The sequence below is a fragment of the Homarus americanus genome, unplaced genomic scaffold, assembly GCF_018991925.1.
Source record: "Homarus americanus isolate GMGI-L3 unplaced genomic scaffold, GMGI_Hamer_2.0 scaffold53693, whole genome shotgun sequence".
Lineage (NCBI taxonomy): Eukaryota > Metazoa > Arthropoda > Malacostraca > Decapoda > Nephropidae > Homarus > Homarus americanus.
Window position 1 is genome coordinate 152,327 of NW_024723245.1, and position 20,975 is coordinate 173,301.

Consider the following 20,975-nt stretch of genomic DNA (forward strand, 5'->3'; position numbering starts at 1 on the left):
CCTCTCCTCTTCTCTTCTCTTCTCTTCTCTTCTCTTCTCTTCTCTTCTCTTCTCTTCTCTTCTCTTCTCTTCTCTTCTCTTCTCTTCTCTCTCTCTCTGTTTCATTATGTTTTTCTCCTTTCTCTTTCCTTTCCTTTTGCCCTGAAAGGATCTCACTAGACCGTATGGAGACTTCTTTATAATTATTTCCCTGGTTCTTGCTTAGGATGAGAGAGAGAGAGAGAGAGAGAGAGAGAGAGAGAGAGAGAGAGAGAGAGAGAGAGAGACGTCAAAAAATATTAAGATACAATCAACATCCAAACACAGACTACAGACACCCCCTTGACCATTAACTAAAGAAAAAATAAATAGAACGAACAGAAATAAATAGAAACACTGGATGAGATACAGATAGAGCCAGAACACAGACATCCACTCGACCACCACCATCAAATAAACACAATGTAAACACAACAAAACACACGGACACACAAAGGCAGACACAGACGGGATCTGAGACAAAGCCAGAACACAGACGTCCTCTTGACCACCACCACCACAGCCACCAGCTAAAGACAGTGTAAACACAACACAGTGAGAGAGAGACACTCACACAGGGGGGACTCACCTTGAAGCCACCAGCCATTAGTCTGATGAAAGTGCCACAATCACGGGCTGGCGGCTTGTTACCGCAACTTGTACGTGTGTGTCAGACCTTTGATCACCCCGCCACTGCCTCTACTGCTACTTGTAATAGCAGGGACGCCACTACCCACTGCTACTACCACCACTACCACCACTACCACGACAACTGAGGCCAAGTCTAGTATTGAACATCGCTGACCTATTGGGAGTTGGTTAAGAGATTTTAGTGAATAGAAAAACAAAGTTTAACTCGGAGAATTTATGGCATTTCCCCCCCCCCCCTCCCATTGTTCCCACTCCATCACCTACTAATCTCCCCACCTCCCTTTGTCCCCACTCCCTCATCACCTCCCTTTGTCCCCACCTCCCCACTCATCATAAACACAAGCAGGTTAATGAAACAGGCAGTGAGGTGTGTGGAGATGAGCCTTGGGCCGGCCAAAGAGGGTTTTAACGTATGCAAATGAGGAAGTAGTGAAGCTGTTTGGGTATTATTGGTCTGCCGGACTGAATGACGCATGACTCCCTCCACTCCTGCCCTATACTGAGCCTTCCCCGCCTCCCGTAAATTTCCCCTACTTTACGTCCAGTCCCCTACTTTATGTCCAGTCTCCTACTTTACGTCCAGTCCCCTACTTTACGTCCAGTCCCCTACTTTACGTCCAGTCTACCGTCCAGTCTCCTACTTTACGTCCAGTCTCCTACTTCGTCCAGTCTCTACTTACGTCCAGTCCACTTCTTTACGTCCAGTCTCCTACTTTATGTCAGTCCCTACTTTACGTCCAGTCTCTTGCTTTACGTCCCCCCTGCTACGTCCAGTCCCTACTTTATGTCGGTCTCTACTTTACGTCCCAGTCTCCTACTTTATGTCCAGTCCCTTTATGTCAGTGTCCCTTTACCCCAGTCCCTACTTGCGTTCCAGTCCTACTTTACGTCCAGTCCCCTACTTTACGTCAGTCCCCTACTTTACGTCCAGTCCCCTACTTTACGTCCAGTCTCCTACTTTATGTCCAGTCCCCTACTTTACGTCCAGTCTCCTACTTTATGTCCAGTCCCCTACTTTACGTCCAGTCCCCTACTTTACGTCTAGTCCCTCATCCACCACCTTTACCTCCTGCTCTACTCCTTGCTTTCCACACTGCCCTCCTGACCTCCTGACCTCAACCCTCCTTTCTGCCTTCCTCACCCTCCCTCCCTACCTCCTCTGACGCAGGAGACGGACTACCTCTCCAGAGGACCTTAATTACCTCACCTGCAGGAGGGGAGGGGGCAAGACCCACCTGCTGGGGACTGATCACAGGGCTTTATCTGCTCCGCTTCCACGCCATTTGTTTACTGAAGGTGCACCGAGGTTCCTACTGCAGCGGATCGCCAGTGTAGGCATTAACCGGGCGATGGTTCGACTGGCGTACCTTCTACAACCGTATCATTGAGGGTTTTAATGGCCAGAGGACAAGTGTTTCTCTGACGGAGCTTCCACGAGAGAGAGAGAGAGAGAGAGAGAGAGAGAGAGAGAGAGAGAGAGAGAGAGATCCTCGTTCCCTAACACACACACTGTGCAGAGTCGTGTATTGGTACTCACTGGCCCTCACAAGTCTTGATGACCTCTTTGTCCCACCCTCCCGCACCACCCACCCGCACCACCTACTCATCCACTCTAAAAAAATTAATTATACAAAGTATTTATCTCCAACACACTGCCAAATTGAGAGCTCTTGAACACATACACACTCTACAGACTGATGATAATATCACACAGACCATCTACACTGATGGATCTCTAAACACCGCCTGTGAGAGGGCTGGAAGTGCTATTGTTGTGACTCAACCTGACGGTAATATAATTGACAAAGGAGTTAGAATTAACAACTGGGCATCTTCTCTACAAAGTGAATTAGTTGCCATACTCACAGCTATTAAATTCATTGAAACCACTGTCACTGACAGTCTCATCATCACTGACTCTCTATCCTCACAACTTGCCCTTGACACCCTCGACTCAAGTTGTCACGCTCTTGTCTCTGAAGCCAGACACAAATATGCGAGCCTTGTTGACCGGGGTGTCAAGGTCAAACTGTTGTGGATCCCCTCTCACATAGGCCTCATAAAACATGACAGAGTTGATGCCCTCGCCAAACTCGCGTCTAACAAAGACACTGTTGAATACAATTTGGGTCTGTCAAAAAGAACCCTTAAAACTGTAATTAGGAAAGAACTTATTGCCAAGTTTGACGCAAGTAGACTAGTGCAAACAGGCACTAGTCGATCCACAGTTTACCATGATGAGATGTATCAAGTGAAACATGTATATGGAGCAAGTAACAAGATCATTAGATTACAAGATGTTGTTACCGCTAGACTAAGGTTAGGATATAAGTACCTCTGGCAGTATGTTCCTCAAGCAGATGTGAACAAGACTAAATGTAAAGTGTGTGGCCAGACATATAGCCACACACTTGAACACTACATCCTCGACTGTGTGAAGATAGAACCTTTTAGGGACAGGTCCAAGCGCACTGTGTGTGAAATGGCACAACACTTCATCTCTACTGGCAAGATAGCCGAGATATTAAGATTGTATCCACTTTTTTGCACTTAGTAACTATATCAGTTCTCGTGTACAGAACCAAATACACAATGTGCTTGAATACTTCTCACGTAAATGTGAATAACAAGGTGTGAGGCCAGACATACTGCCTCACACGCCTGTACTCACGCATTTGTGAATAAGTTACCCTTTATGTATAGAACTAAACAAATAATGTAATTGAAATACTGTGTAACATTCAGTGCCATAATATCCTGACAACGGGGGTTAATTATTACGACCCGTTGTCAACTCTACTCTGTAATCCTTTTGCGCTACCGCTCACAGGATGAGTGTGGGGTGCACAATAAAGTAGCCGCTGTAAGCGGCAAAATCAAAATCAATCATCCACCCACACCAGTCACCCACCATCACTACCCTTTCACCATGCTTCCCACCCACTCACCACCCTCCCTACCCACTCACCATCCTCCCCACCCACTCACAATCCCTCATCACCCACTAGCCCACCCTCACTACCTAGTAATCCTTCCTCACCACCCACTCACCACCCCTCATCACCAACTAACCCACCCTCACTACCTAGTAACCTTTCCTCACCACCCACTCACCATCCCTCACCACCCACTCACCCACCCTCACTACCCACTAACCCGCCCTCACTACCCACTCACCCTTAGGGGCAGGTCCAAGCACACTATGTGTAAAATGGCACAACACTTTATCTCTAATGGCAAGACAGCCGACATATTAAGATTGTATCCACTATTTTGCACTCAGTAGCTGTATCAGTTACCATGTACAGAACCAAACACACAATGTGCTTGAATACTTCTCACACAAAGGTGAATAACAAAGTGTGTGGCCAGACATACTGCCTCACACTCCTGTACTCACGTAGTTGCGAATAACTTACCCTTTATGTGTAGAACTAAACAAAGAATTTATTTTAAATACTCTGTAACATTCAATGACATAATATCCTGACCACGGGGACTGTTATAAACATCCTTTGTGACCTCTACTCTGTAATCCTTTTGTGGTGCCGCTCACAGGATGAGTATGGGGTGCACGGTGAACTTAGCCGCTGTGCGTGGCCAAAAAATAAATAAATAAATAAATAAAAAATTACCCGTATTCCAATTTTCTCACCACCCACTGATCATACCTCACCATACCTCACCATCCCTCACCACTCACTCACCCACTCTCACCACCCAACATCTGGCTCCAGTACTTCTCCCTCTCTCCCTCCCTCCCCACGCAGCGTCTGGTTCCAGTACTTCTCCTTCCCTTTACAACATCTGGCTCCAGTACACCACCGGCCCCTGAACCGGATATAACAGCTCTGTGTTTTCGGTGATCCAGGGAGGACTCGGAACTACCTCAAAGGGAGACCGCCCGTGTGTGGGTCTCTCTCTCTCTCTCTCTCTCTCTCTCTCTCTCTCTCTCTCTCTCGCTCCGTATGTGAGACAGACAGACAGAGAGAGAGGAGGAATGTAAAAGAAAAATAAATAAAACAGGATGAAAAATGAAAGAAAAATTGAAAAGTAGACAGAGAAAACACAGGTGAAAAGTATAGTCAACACACACACACACACACACACACACACACACACACACACACACACACACACACACACACACACACACACACACACACACACACGGGTCAATAAATAAAATATAATGATCAGAGTTTGTTAAGAGAGTTAAGTCGTTTAGAAGAAATGCGATAATATTACGATACTGCCAGCCATCTTTATTATTATTATTATTATTATTATTATTATTATTATTATTTTACATAAGAATAACAACCATCACCATTACTTCCACCACTAACCACTACCACTACCAAAACTACTCCTACCGCCACTACCCTCTACTACCACCACTACCACCCTTACCACCACCACTATTCCTTACCACCACTACTACCACCACTACCACAACTCACTCTTCTCATGCAGGCGAATCATCTTACGGGCTACGCCATACTCGTTGACCACAGAACAGTTGTACGCTCCGAAGTCATGCGTGTCCACTTGATGTATTACCAGTTGGTTCTTCACTTCCTCCTGCTTACGGTCTTCTACAACCTCGTATCTCGGGTCACCTGAGGGAGAGAGAGAGAGAGTGACGGAGTGAGAGAGACTGGGTGAAAATGATTGGGGGAGTGGGTGGGTGAATGAGGGTGAAGTGTGGGAGAAAGAGTGAGTGAGTGAGTGAGTGAGTGAGTGGCTAGTTAAGAGTGAGAGTGAAGAAGAGATTATGAGGAGTGAATAAGAGTGAGTGAGGGTGAGAATGTATGAGAATGCGGGAGAGTGAGAAAATGTATGAGAGAGAGAGAGAGAGAGAGAGAGAGAGCAGCTGAGTTAGCACAAGACACACGCTGCTCAGCAACTTGGGGACCACCCATGACACCAACTTGTAATTACAGCGTCAAGCTTGTAGATTAGTTCCAGGTGTTTAGGTCATAATATGTCTTACCCACAGGACGAGAGGAGGAGGATGTGATGGTGGAGGAGGTGATGGTGGAGGAGGAGGTAGGAGGAGGTGATGGTGCAGGAGGAGGTAGGAGGAGGTGATGGTGCAGGAGGAGGTAGGAGGGAAGGAGGAGATTATTTTACCCACTTATTTCTTATTTTCTGCCTGGTGGTGAGGTGAGGGAGAGTGAGGGAGGTGGGGGAGGTAGGGAGATCAAGTGAAGGGGAGGGGGCAGTGAGGAGGATGGGGATAGGGTAAGGGGAGGCGGGAGAGGTTCCAGAGAAGGGTGAGGAAGGTGAGGGAAGGTGAGGGATCCATCGTGCAGGCTACAGGGGCTCTCAGGACTACCATGAGGGATATAATGAGGCTACACATCAAATATTAGCCAATAGGATGTAGATATGAAGACATGGGGGGAGAGGGGACATCTGGCTCACCTAACCAACACTTGGCCATAGCTGCGTTAGTGCTGAGGGAGAGAGGAGGGAGGGAGGGAGGAGGATGGGAGGGAAAGAATACCCCCTCGGCAGCGCATATAAAAGACATATGAGAGAGACTGAAAATAAAACACATTGATCAGTTAGTCAATTAATAAAAGCGGGTATTAGTAATGACCAAAGATAATTAAGGGAACTAATGAGTGAGTAATTTGCCTACTTACTCAGGTCAATTTCTCTGCCCTTATAGGTCCATGTAACGCGTATAGGACTGGGTACAGACACGGTACTGCACTCCAGGGTTACAGTGTCCCCCATCCGGCCCTGTTGCTCTCCGGCGCTCACTATCGTAGGAGGACCTTTTACCAGGACCCTGAGACGCCCCTCCAGGTCCGGGAAGCCTCTGACGGTGGCCAGGCAGGAGTAGAGGCCAGCAGTGGTAGGTCCCACCTGTACCACCAGCTCTCGTCCCGACCCAATCACCTGTGGGAGAGCAGGAGAGAGGTGGTGTTGAAGGAGTGGTGTGTGTGTGTGTGTGTGTGTGTGTGTAAGGGGTGTGGTGTCTGTGAGGGTGTGTGTGTCTGTGTGTGTGTGTGTGTCTGTGAGGTGTGTGTGTGTGTGTGTGTGTGTTGAATCTATTACATCTGTTTCACACTAAATCTCTCACACGTGTTCAACAACGTACAATAACAATAATGTATTACAAAAACTTAAGTTAGGACTCACAACGATCTCTTCTGTATACTTGGAGCAGCCTGATCACTTGCCGCCTCTTCCTGAGTTCATAATTACGAGGCATCGGGAGAGTCATTTTAGTAGCGATGGAAGAGTGTGACACCAGCGAAGTATTGGGACACCAGCGAAGTATTATAATGATGTGGGAAGGGTGTGACACTAGCGAAGCTTTGTGACACCAGCGGAGTATTATAGTGATGTGGGAAGGGTGTGACACTAGCTATTGTGACACCAGCAGGTATTATAGTGATGTGGGGGTGTGACACTAGCGAAGTAATGTGACACCAGCGGAGTATTATAGTGATGTGGGAAGGGTGTGACACCAGCGAAGCATTGTGACACCAGCGGGTATCATAGTGATGTGGGAAGGGTGTGACACTAGCGAAATGTGACACCAGCGGGTATTATAGTGATGTGGGAAGGGTGTGACACTAGCGAAATGTGACACCAGCGGAGTGTGTGACACCAGGTATTATAGTGATGTGGGAAGGGTGTGACACTGAAGCATTGTGACACCAGCAAGTATATATAGTGATGTGGGAAGAGATTGTGACACTAGCGAAGCATTGTGAGCACCAACCCCGAGGTATTATAGTGATGTGGGAAGGTGTATTACTAGCAGTATTGTGACACCAGCGGAATTATTATAGTGATGTGGGAAGGGTGTGACACCGAATAGTATAGTGATGTGGGAGGGTGTGACACTAGCGAGAGCATTGTGACACCAGCGGTATTATAGTGATGTGGGAAGGGTGTGACACCAGCGGAGTATTATAGTGATGTGGGAAGGGGTGTGACACTAGCGAAGCATTGTGGCCTGTGAAATGTTATAGTGATGTGGGAAGGGTGTGACACTGGCGAAGTATTGTGACACCAGCGAAGTATTATAGTGATGTGGGAAGGGTGTGACACTAGCGAAGTATTGTGACACCAACGAAATATTATAGTGATGTGGGAAGGGTGTGACACCAGCGAAGTATTATAGTGATGTGGGAAGGGTGTGACAACAATCAATCAGAGTACCGTCCTCATATCTAAGGGTTGGCGACCACAGTCCTCCACTCTTAACATTCTCAGGCTGATTTTACCAGTCCTCCAAGGTCTTGTATCTCTCTGGGGACTCATTTTTTCAATTTAATTTATCCATCCCGGCCTCTGCCCTCCCCCTGACCCTCCTACCCTCAACTTTGCCCATTAATATTTCTATTATTATCCCTCATCCCTAATTATATGACCAAAATATCTAATTTTTCTTTTTCTGTACATTTCAAGTATTTCACTTAAAGTTTTTCCTAATCTTAGTACTTGTTCATTTGTTCTCCCGTCAGTGTAGCTTATTTGTGACATTCGCCTATAACACCACATTTAAAAAGCCTCCAACCTCTTTCTGGTGTCTACTGAAAGTGTCCCTGCCATATAAAGTCTTTCAGCAGCCTTTTTCTCAAATTAAAGTTAATGTTCTTTTTTCATTTGGTCTTTCTGTTTTTGCCTGATCTATTCTTGTTATAATGTCTTCCATACATCCACCATCACAGTTAATGTTACGTCCCAGATACACAACATTTTACACTTGTTTAAGTTCCCTGTTGCCAACCATAATCTTTATTTTAGGTTTTATATCCAATTTGTAAACAACCATTACTTTCGTCTTCACAGCATTAACTCTTAACCCATATTCCTCACCTTTTTCCACTAATCTGTTAACCAGTTTTTATAATGCCTCTTCACTATCCGTGATAAGAGCATCATCATCTACATAGCGTTTATTTGATATTACTTTACCATTAACTTTTAGTCCTTCATCGTCACTTATAACTTCTCCTATCAAGAATTCTGAATATATATTATACAGTGTTGGAGATAGAACACAGCCTTGCCTTACTCCCTCTAACTATGAACCAATTAGTTAGTTCATTATTTACTAACACTGCAGCCTCCTGTTACCAGTAAAGATTATTTTAGAATTCTAATATCTCCTTCATTAATGCCGATTTTTTCCTTATCAAAAACTTTTACAAAATCAACAAAGCAGATAAACAAATTTCTCTGGACCTCTAAAGCCTTGTCACTCAAATTTCTCTGGACCTCTAAAGCCTTGTCACTCAAATTTCTCTGGACCTCTAAAGCCTTGTCACTCAAATTTCTCAAACCAAATATAACTTCTCTAGTTCCTTTTCCCTTTCTAAATCCATTTTCTCTTAAGATAACTCATCTTCTAAGTTTCCATTGTAAACTTTATTCCTCTTAAAATAATGTTAAATAAAACTTTGCAGGCATGATTTACTAAGCCTGTTTGTTCTAAGCTGGGTTGCACTCCAAGGCTCCTTCCTGGCTTTATAGGTAACAATACAAAGTGATATTTTGAGATCACTGGGAAGGTTTGAAGTATATAAAATTAAATATTGTAATCATACATATTTCATCCCATTCTTGCCTATTTGTTTTATGAATTCTGCTAGAAGCTGATCAACTCCATAGCGAGGCATTATAGTGATGTGGAAGGGTGTGGCACAAGCGAGGCATTATAGTGATGTGGAAAGGTGTGGCACAAGCGAGGCATTATAGTGATGTGGAAGGGTGTGGCACAAGCGAGGCATTATAGTGATGTGGAAGGGTGTGACACAAGGGATACCTCACGTGTCACACCATTTTACGTGGATAATACCCAGATTCTTTCTATTAAATGGTTCAGCCTAGAACTAGTGGTGCCAGGTGATGAGTGTGAGTGTGTGTGTGTGTGTGTGTGTGTGTGTGTGTGTGTGTGTGTGTGTGTGTGTGTGTGTGTGTGTGTGTGTGAACATTCATTTATCTCTTTATTCAGGTTAGACACCCTCATCCGGACCTTTAACAATCTTTATACGGACGAAATAACCCTTATCCGGACTTCTAATAAACCCTTAACTGAAATAAAATACCTTATCCAAACTAAAACCTCATTATCCGTATTCTGAACCCCTTTATTCGGACCTTATCGGAGCCGTCCCGGAGCCAAGCGATGGTAGACGGAGGGTTCGAATCCACGTCACACTTGAGCACCACCTTCTTTCCCGTCTCTGCCATGACGTCACGGGGCAGGGCACGGAAGACTGGGCCGTACTGCACGTGGACACTCAGAGTCTTCTTGGATGTCCCCACCTTGTTGGACACCTATGAAGAAATAGATAGATAAATAGAAAGAAAAGGTGAGAAAAGCGATATACCAGGTGTTAATACACTATAGAAAGTCATACCAGTCACTATACCACTATATCAGGAACTATACCACTATATCAGGCACTATACCAGGCACTATGCCCCAATATATCAGGTACTATACCACATACCAGGCACTATACCAGACATAACAGGCACTAGACCAGAGATACAAGGCACTGTACTACTATACCAAACACTATACCAGATATAATAATTACTATACCACTAAGTCAGTCATACCAGGTACTATACCACCATATCAAGCACTACACCAGACATACGAGAACTATACCAGATATATCAGTCACTATACCAAATATACCAGGCACTATACCAAACATAACAGACACTAAACCACTAAATTAGTCATCATACTACGAACTATACCAGAAATACCAGGTACTATACCACATATACCAGGCACTATATCATACCTGCGAGCAGATATCGGTAAAATACTGATTTATATTTACTTGAGTCAAAGTCCTGTTACTGTTCCAAATAGTTACTCAAGTAAACGTAAGAGTACTCCGTCATGGGTGAATCAGTTCTTCACACAGTTGATTTTATGTTTACCTTTAGCAGCAGCTGATTTCCAAAGCTGCTGTCTAAAAGATTTGCTCTTCTTGACGTGAACAAGAGCCCAGCAGAACTAAACAACCGCTCGCATGCTGTAGAAGCAAGCAAGGGGATGTTTACTTAATCCTCTTCACCACTGATCGGCCTGCTAGCCGTTTGGGCGGTCAGTCACTCGGCACGTACTGGTTCCAGGATGTATCTGTACCTGCCCCAGTGCTGGTCAAGTCTGGCTTTGAATGAGCTTACACCCGGTGCCGTCACCTCACTCTCTGGCAGTTTGTTCCAAGAGTTCATAATTATCACTCTAAATAGTTTGCCCTGACAATTTTTTGAACTTGTGGCTTCTTCACCGTTGAGCCGTGAACCAGAGCCGGATTTAGACCTGTGGAGGCCCATGGGCAGCCTCTTTGTGGAGGCCCCCCTCATTATAACTACCCAAGAGGGTGGGGTGGCGAGTGAAGCGAGCCTAAACATCTGGGAGTTCCGGAGGGCGCTGTAAGCCCCCGGGAAAATTTTGAAATTTGAACACTTCTTTGGAGAATTTTGAAGCCATATGCAGTTATATTGAGGAAATTAGAACACAGCGCCCTGATGGCATTCGTAATGGAAGTGATAATGAAAAAAAAAAAAAAAATTTTAATCTCAATTTCGTTATTCCATGAAGTTCATTTTTAATCAATATATGTTTGTGGAATTCTAAATATATTATTAGCAACACAAACAATAGCATTCATTAAAAATATACAGTTCATAGGAAAACCAGGTATTCATGAATTTCAAGGAGTAGCTAGCCTAATTTCTATCACGCTTCTTGCTGAACATAGTGTTACGTGATGGAACAGATAAACATGAATTTTAAAGAATGAAAATAAAAATAATCCCCATGAATAAACAAATAAATAAAATATTGTAATATGTGGAGGCCCCTGGGCAGCTGCCCACTTTGCCCACTCCTGAATCCGGCCCTGCCGTGAACCCAAGTGGGGCGGGCATCTGCCAGTTCCAGGTATGAATACTCGACTGAGTAATGACCTCACAGGTGTTTATAAACTTCTATTAAGTCCCCAATTGGCCGCCTATAGTATAAGCTGGGCAACATCAAGCGAATGATTTCTAATCTCTATTAGTAACGGAGGTGCAGGTACAAGTCTGGTGGCCCTCCTTTGGACATTTTAATCAACAAACAGTCTCTAGTATATCTTGATTGCCAGACAGGGTGACTAATCCCAAAAGAGGGAAGCACCTCACTTTTGAAGAGCGTTATGAGGGTCGGACCATCTACTGTAGGTGTGTGAATGTCCTTCCTATAATACCTACTAGTTTAGATGCTCAGTTTACCTTCTTTTCACAAAGGTCCGATAACTTCAGTTCGTTGTCACTATAATATAAACGGCCAGGTCCTTATCTCATTTGGCCCCAGTTAATGGGGTTTCTTCATCTTGACTTGACTTGACGTCTGTAAATAAGGTAGAAGGCTATTGCTTGTAATGCTGAGTGGGAGGACAGGGATAAGGATTGGAAGTACTTTGGTGGCCATTTGGGGGATTGGCCTAGGATCAAGGATATATCTTCTTGCTGTTGGTATGTTTGTCTTGATAGTTGCCTTCAAGATGGATAAAAACAAACATTTAAAACATTCATACTGGCTGGGATCTTTGTCAGGTACTATCTGGTCTCGTGGCTGGTGCAGATCTTTATAGTACTGAGCTCCACTACTTCTGGCTTACACAAAAGGCATTATAACTTCACTGAATTTCCCACTATGGTCTTCGGTGAAAACAACCCTTAAATAAGGCCACGGATGATTTTTTAAGGTAGACATGGCTACAGCGGGATGAAGCTCACGGGGTCAACACTAGATTGGAAATGACTGGTGTATTCCTATTCCGCACCGCGGGAAACCTCTCCGCTTCTGATTGGTTTGCTCAAGAGTAGCAGCGTTCTGATTGGCCAGTTGCTGTAAACAAGAGCCATGCCCATAACAACCAGAAGCCTTTTCTGTTTCCTTTTTCTCTTCAAATGTAACGACAGTCTTACAAAAGAAATGCAGAGAAGTAAAAGTAAAGAGTAGAATATTTTTTGAGTACCTGAGTAAACGAAAAGTATACGAAAAATTAATTGAGTAGTGTAGTGAAGTATATATACTTTACTACTCCCCATCCCTGCATAACAGGCACTATACCAGACATACCAGGTATTATACCAGGCGCTTTATCAGATATACCAGTCACTATACCACTGCACCAGGCACTATACCACTATACCAGGCACTATACCAGACATACCTCACATGATATGGAGGTCTGGTGGAGAGTTCTGGATATTTTTCGTAGTAAGAGAACACTCGACGTAGCGTTCTCCAGCAGCTGACTCCTCCGGTACCATCTGTAACAGTGATGGTGATGATAATGACGATAATGCTGATGGTAATTACGATAATAATAACGATTGATAATAATAATAATAATAAAACTATTAGTACTACAACAACTATTACTATTACTGATACTAGTATTCATAATAATAACAATAATAAGCTAACCAGGTCGTTCCTCACTGCACCACAACAAAGAGCCGTAACTCCAGAGCAACTCAACGGACAAATACTGTTTATCTAACTCATCCGGGTCCTTGTTGGGATATATCCACACACTAAGTTTGGTTTAAATCCCTCGATATTTGTTCAAGTTATCGTGTTGACAACTTCTGCATGCAAGGACGGACACACGCACTGACGGACGGCACACACGGACGGACGGACACACGCACGGACGGACGGACGCACGGGGAGGACGGACACACGCACGGACGGACACACAGAAGGAAAACAATATGAGAGATAAGAAATTGAATGTTTCTTTAAATGGATTCTTAAATATATTAATCAAGAGGAAAATAAAATAACATGGGTGAAGTACACCTAAATATAGCTGTGTTAGTAAGGGCGTAGTCATGTGTCCGGCAGCGAATAGGAGACAAGTTTAAACATGAGAGAAGAAACAAAATCTCCTTCACGAGGTAATATAACTCATTGCCGGTTCAGTTAATCAGGAAGGACGGACGTTGAGCTAATTGACAAAGTCCAACCATTGACTTGCCCCTAAAAAGGTACACTTGATCTTTGGCACCTTTGTTGCACCATACCGTTACAAGCATGGCACCCCTGTTGCAAGCAAAGAACTCTCCTTTCTCACACACACACACACACACACACCAACACACACACACCACCTCCCGTTGCATGACTACAAGGCGTAAAACAATTTCCCGGCCAGGTGTGAATGACGTCAGGTAATCTCTAATTAGAAAATACAAAGACACCTGAGCAAACCTAAACCGCTATATATTTTCTCACTCACTGGGTTATTCTGGTGACCTGATCCTCTCTCTCTCTCTCTCTCTCTCTCTGTCTCTCTCTCCTTTTTCTTTTTGTTCTTTTTTGCAACGTATACCTCTCTCTCTCTCTCTCTCTCTCTCTCTCTCTCTCTCTCTCTCTCTCTCTCTCTCTCTCTCCTCCATTCTCTTTCATCATTTCCCCGCCAGCTCCTTCTTATATTATTTACTTCTCATCAAGAATTCCATCTCGGTTTCTTAAATGTTGTACGACAATCTCTCTCTCTCTCTTTCTCTCTCTTTATCTGTCTCTCCCTCTCTCTCTGTCTCTCTCTCTAACTATTTATCTGTCTCTACCTCTCTTTCAATCTTCGTATTACAATCAAACTATTTATTTAGTCTACTTTTATCTATCTATCTATCTATCTATCTATCGCCCTAAAGACAGCCAGTCTCTCGCACACACACACACACACACACACACGAGTTTAATTCACCTGTGCTTCCTTGTTTTAACCCCATTAGTTTAAAAGCATATTATCAAATAAGGGTTGAAGTGGTCGAGAGAATACAACACTCGCCTCTTACTCATTAGGGTCGTTAGTTTGCATCCAGGATAACAGGTCCCCACCCCCACCCACACCCTCCACCCCCACCATCTTGTGTTGATCTGCAGGTTTTGCGTTTCACAAGCTTCATTTTTTAAACCAGTCGTTCTTGACGGTGAAATTCGCGCCTGGCCACCGCTTTCTTCCTGCGGAAGGTATCAGCTTTGGTCCTAGACTGAGGGTTGTTCTGCCAGTCAATTAAAGCAGCACGTTTATCATCGACGAGTACATTGATTTCCGGGTTATTTTCAACAAACCAGTCCTGGTGTATTCTTTCGATCTGGCCGAGGGTCTCTGTAGGTTTTTGTCATGACAGCGTCGAGAATATCCCATTCGGCACTAGGATTTGATGTGTTTCTTGTTGGGTTGTTTATCAGCCCATGATCGAGCTGCTCTCTGAAATCATGTGTAACCGCTGGATCCTCCAGATGCTTAGTGTTAAAACCTCTTCAGGATTCTTGTTGCCTCCGCCGTTTTGGGGCGACGTGAAGTGAGAGCTTGGCTCTGACGAGCTGATGATCAGTGTCACAGTGGTCTGAGCCACGCATGCCACGGGTGATGAGGACATCTCGGCGATCTCTGTCTCTGACAATGATGTAGTCAATGAGATGCCAGTGTTTGAATCATGGATGTTGCCACGAACCCTTGAACTTGTCGGCCTGCCTAAACAAGGTATTGGTGATATTGAGGTGTGCAGCATCTCTACCAACTCTGGCATTGAAGTCACCAAGTAGCACAACCTTATCTTCTCTGGGAATAGAGGTTAGCACTCTGTCAAGGTCAGCGTAAAAGGCCTCCTTGTTGTCATCCTCTGCATCCAGTGTTGGGGCGTATGCATTGGTAGAGAAAGCATACCGTGAGTGATTATGTGGGACTGAGCGTCATGAGGCGTTCGTTGATCCCAATAGGCATTTCAGTTAGCCTGTAGGATGCATTGGGGGATAGCAAAGCCAACCCCATAAATGCAGTTTCTTCTCCGCAGGAGGCTTACCCTTCCAGAAGAAGGTATAGCCAGACCCTGTTCTGTGAGTCGACCTCGTCTGGGAGCCGGACTCACTAATGGCTGCTATGTCGATGTTATACCTAGCCAACTCTTTTTTACAGGGGCAGTTCTTCTTTTTTCACACTGTGCCAGAATCCAGAAGGCTTCCTGATCATAAGAGGTTGTATAATTTGTTTTTGTTTTGATCTGTGATTATGCAAAGATGACCTTACTGAGTGAGTTGCCCAGTCAGGTTGGTTCTTTATGCAGGCTTTGTTTAGGGCACCTTTCCTAGCCCCCTCCCATGTGGGGTGAGCAGAGTGGCCTCGAAAGAACTGCTCAGTCGCACAGACAGGACCGGATTGCACTGCTGCCTAGATCCCAGTGTGACCATCTTATATGGCACATAAGATGGTGCAGAGATGTGACTAGAGACTCCTCGGCAGTCATCTCTGCCTGTCCCCGTCGCCACTCGTCCATCGCCATAATAATTTTGGAGTATAAGGGTTCGGTGATGATGAGTATGATGAGCTGGATGAGGTTGCACATGAGTTGATTTATGTGATGAGGAGGAGCGCAGACTGCAACCACACATCTTGGCTCTCCCTTTTCCTGATCTACTGGTGCAAGTGTTGCAACGACTGGGGAGAGGGAGAGTTGAAATGGACTGCCGATAGCCCATTTTGTTGGTTTTCGTCTTAGTAGCCTGTCCATCATGCATTGCCTTCTTCTGCCGGTGTAGTCGTTGGGTTCCCATGGTGGTCAGCTCTTCCGCCTGTACCGCCGTTGGGGTCTTGTTGGAGCTCTGTAAGCATGTCTGCCTGATGAGGGGCTCCACCATAGACTTTTCGTTCAGGGTTTGCTCCCGTAGCCTCATCCCTACCAAGGTTAATCCGCAAGGCAGCGGGGCGGTGGTTGGTAGGCGCCAGGACGTGTCCACATGCCAGTGGGCCTATGCGCCGTCCCTCTGAGGACCACTGCTACCTGAGATCCCCTGCTGATCTAGCCTGGGCCCATAAGGCATCCAGTTACTGTGTGTTGCCACGAGGAGGCAACAGGAGTCTTGGTGGTGAAGAGGCTGTGCACTGGCAGGTGAAGACTTATGCAAGTTGCTTCCCTGTTCGCCACGAGGGCTGGCCAGCGGCGGTAGCTGAAAGAAGCAAGCAGTGCTTGCACCTTAACACTACACCTCACCTATATGTGCATAAACTTTCTATGATTAAAATAGCATTATTTTATGAAGGACATGACTTGTTAAGTATGTCATTTTTGTACATGGGGGAAGACAGACGGACGGAAGAGAGAGAGAGAGAGAGAGAGAGATATCAATATTTTCCTCATGTAAATTCATCTGTATTCAGTCGCTCCCTCTAGGCTAGTGTGTGTGTGTGTGTGTGTGTGTGTGTGTGTGTGTGTGTGTGTGTGTGTGTGTGTGTGTGTGTGTGTGTGTGTGTGTGTGTGTGTCTTTTTCTGTGTCTTTCTCTTTCATTCCTTAAGTCTCTTCTATCTGTCTCTACCTCTCACCTACAATCTCACCTCCCAGTACCTAAGACAGTGTTCGAATCTCAAGGAACCAATGAGAATCTACCTTTATGTCGTAGCTCTAAATGAACCAATCAGATGCGTTCTATTATCTCTATTTACTAGGAAAATGTGACGTAGGAACCAATTAGAATCCTTCGTTTCGTTGTTTACATACTGAAAGGTGAGTGATGGTGGACTCCTCTTTCTCCTCCCCTTCCCACCTCCCACCCCACCCCTCTCCTCTTCTTCTTCTTTCCTCCTCCTTCCTTCCTTCCTTCCTTCTCTTCCTCCCTTTCCTCCTCTTCTTTCCTCCCTTTTCCTTCTTTTCTCCCTCCCTCTTCCTCTCCTCCTCCTCCTCTTCCTCCTCTCTTCTCTCCTCCATTCTCTCTCCTCCTACTGACTTCTGTCCAACTTAACTCCCATCTATGTTATGTGAGGCGGAAAAACACTGTGTATGATCTATTTAGTTCCTGAGAGCATTATATACCTGCTTTATTCAATTACTTCACCTGCCTCTTTCTATTGACCTATTCGTCCGTCTATTTGTCTATTTTATTCAATTGTCTCTTCTCATATCTACTGTATATTATCTATCTATCTATCTATCTATCTATCTATTTATCTATCTATCTATCTATCTATCTATCCATCTATCTAGTTATCTATTTGTCTATTTATCTGTTCTATTCAGATTAAAAGAGACTCAACCCGAATCTAACCTAACTTACCAATACCTGACTCACTAATTAAATAGATTCACCTGGATGTGACTCAAACTGATTCATCTATACACGCTTCACAGACTAAACTAACCCAACTAGAGGTGACTCACTGACTCACCTAAACAAAAACCTAATTAACTTAACTGTACATGAATCACTGACTAAATCGACTCTATTGATCGTGACTCAACGTGACTCACCTGTAAGTAAGGAGGAGGGGTTGGCCTGGGCGGTACAGAGGAAAGTAGCATCATCTCCCTCCACCAGCTGAGATGGGCGAACTCTGAGACCAACCTCTGGCGGGAACAACACCTTTAGGTGGACGGTGCTGGGGGAGTGAATTGTTTAGACATGTAGAGCAGAGTTAGACATGTTGGGGGTTGTTAGACATGTCGGGGGTTGTTAGACATGTCGGGGGTTGTTGGACATGTCGGGGTTGTTGGACATGTTGGGGGTTGTTAGACATGTTGGGGATTGTTAGACATGTTGAGGTTGTTAGACATGTCGGGGTTGTTGGACATGTTGGGGTTGTTAGACATGTCAGGGGTTGTTAGACATGTCGGGGGTTGTTAGACACGTCGACCATTGAACATTTTGTATATATACGTTGACTATTGTTCGACACTAACCTAAACAACAGTTCATTAAGGCCAGGTAAAGGTGTGGCGTCCCTACCCGGTCAGTAGGTGATTCAGAACTTTATTGGAGGTGAACAAGGTGAGATGATGGATAATTTTAGGTGAATCTATGTGACGAAAAGTTAGCGTAGGTGGAGCAGGCAGGTGGTGGTGGGGGTCTTAGGTGAAGATGAGGCAGGTGAATCATTAGGTGAACTTAAGATAGGTGATGATTTTAGGTGAATATACGTTTAAATTTTAGGTGAAGATGAAACAACAAAAGGTCTTAGGTGAAATAAATTTGAAATATCACCTGAAGAGAAAGATACCATAGCAATTAGGTGTATAGCGACTCACCTGGTCAAAGGGTGGCTCAGGGCCTGGTTGGAGGTGAGGCAGGTGAGGGTAGAGTTGTGGTGGGTCCTTCTGGGGGTGAAGGAGAGACGGGATGTGACCTTGACTCTCTTCCCGTCTTCTAAGGGTTCTGTCTCCACCATCCACCCCGTCCTGATGGTCTCCCGTCTGGCGTCGTCCACCCACTGGATCTGAGAGACGGGGTAGGCGAGTGTAAAAGAGAGAGAGAGAGTATACCTTGGTTTGTGAGAGGATTCAATTCTTGTAAACTATCGCAAATCGAATAATCGTAAAAAGAATCAAAAATATCCATTGATTATCATTATACATTAGAAAATATGATCCTAAAAAAAAAAAAATTTAATACTTCTCAAACACGAAATAAAATATTACTTTACAACACAAGTTTAATATTTGAATGCATAAAAATTGAGATATCAGTATACAAGGATAAATAATGTAATGAAAATATAACATTGTAATCTATCTGATGCTGTCCAATATACTTCTCACACACTTCCTTCTATCAATCCTTCCCTCTACTTCACTTCCCTCCTTTCTTCCCTCTCTCTCTATTCTCTCTTTCACACTCTCCTCGACTCCACTCTCACACTCTTACATACCGCCTCTCACTTCACTCTCTCTCTCTCTCCTCTCTATCTCTCTACCTCCCTTCCTCTCCTCTGCCTCCCCCTCCTCCCTCCCCCCTCCCTCCTTCCCCCCCCTCCCTCCCTCTCCCCTCCTCCTCCCTCCCCTCCCCTCCCCTCCTACCTCCCCTCCCCCCTCCTCCTCCCTCCCTCCCTCCCCTCCCTCCTCTCCCTCCCCTCCTACCTCCTCCCCCTCCCTCCCCCCTCCCCCACACTCACCTCAGGAGCAGGTCGTCCTCCAGAGCTCTCACACACAAGGGTCACAGTAACGCCCGCGGTGGTGGTGAGGACGGGCGGCGTGAGTGTGGGCGGTGAGGGCGGCACGTACACGGTGAGGCGGGCGGCGTGTGACCTGATGCCTGGCACCCCGTCACTGGCACTCACCTGGCACTGGTAGAGCCCATCATCGTCCAGCAGTACTGGCTTGATTCTTAGGCTGAAGTCTCCTGTGTGGTGATGAGATAGATGGTTTAGACGGACAGACAGACAGATAGACAGAGGAGAGAGAGAGAGAGAGAGAGAGAGAGAGAGAGAGAGAGAGAGAGAGAGAGAGAGATAATTTCATTTCATTATAACATAAACATTATCGGTGACATGAACATACTTGAACGAGCATTATGACGTCACTTAAACGATTATTGTAGCGTCCCTAGAGCGAACATTGAATGAGCATCGTGACATCACTACAGCAAACTCTATGACATCACTATAAACACGTCATACACGTCATAAATCCTGACTTTACTACTTTAAATACGATAGTACTTTTCCATTCATATAAGAAAGAAATTCAGATTACTTTTGTCATTTTTTTTCTTTTTATTTCAAACATCCAAATATAGTTTATCTGTGACGTTACGAGACCTAAATATAACAGCCATCTTTTTACGTCATTGATATTCATGGCGAGAATAATAGTTTTTCTCCTCACTTTACAGAAGCGTTTATATACATACAGGTTGGGATCTCATCTACACCCCGAGACCCAGAGCCTAAGCTGACACCCACGCTGACGAAGATAACACCCACGCTGACAGAGGCTACACCCACGCTGACAGAGGCTACACCCACGCTGGCGGAAAGAACACCCACGCTGACAGAGATAACACCCACGCTGACAGAGATAACACCCACGCTGACGAAGATAACACCCACGCTGACAGAGGCTACACCCACGCTGACAGAGATAACACCCACGCTGACAGAGATAACACCCACGCTGACAGAGATAACACCCACGCTGACAGAGATAACACCCACGCTGACGAAGATAACACCCACGCTGACAGAGGCTACACCCACGCTGACAGAGATAACACACACGCTGACAGAGGTAACACCCTCGTTGACAAAGATAACACCCTCGCTGAACTAACGGCTTGTGTATATCTTAGTTAATACAAGTAACAACATTTGCCTTTTAAAGTTTACAGACATAATTTCCCATCACTGACGATTAGTCCCCAGCGTATATCATCACCTTAAGGTTAATTACGCTGTGCTATGCTACGCTAACCTAACCTAACCTAACCTAATCTAATCTAATACTATCCTAACTTAATGTAACCTAACGCTAACCT

The 20,975-nt window shown here is 45.0% G+C and overlaps 1 protein-coding gene across 2 annotated transcripts in view; it reads right to left on the reverse strand.

Annotated features, from left to right (window-relative positions):
• Positions 1–9,807: 9,807 nt before the first annotated feature.
• LOC121863379 (irregular chiasm C-roughest protein-like) overlaps positions 9,808–20,975 on the reverse strand; it is a 102,419-nt gene continuing 91,251 nt past the window's right edge. For both annotated transcript variants that reach the window (XM_042361995.1, XM_042361996.1), the window contains 5 exons: positions 19,615–19,841; positions 18,752–18,939; positions 17,978–18,105; positions 12,894–12,993; positions 9,808–9,981 (listed from right to left, as the gene is read on the reverse strand). In XM_042361995.1, coding sequence (XP_042217929.1) covers positions 9,945–9,981; positions 12,894–12,993; positions 17,978–18,105; positions 18,752–18,939; positions 19,615–19,841 — 680 coding nt within the window. In that variant the 3' untranslated portion in view covers positions 9,808–9,944. The remainder of the gene's footprint in view (positions 9,982–12,893; positions 12,994–17,977; positions 18,106–18,751; positions 18,940–19,614; positions 19,842–20,975) is intronic.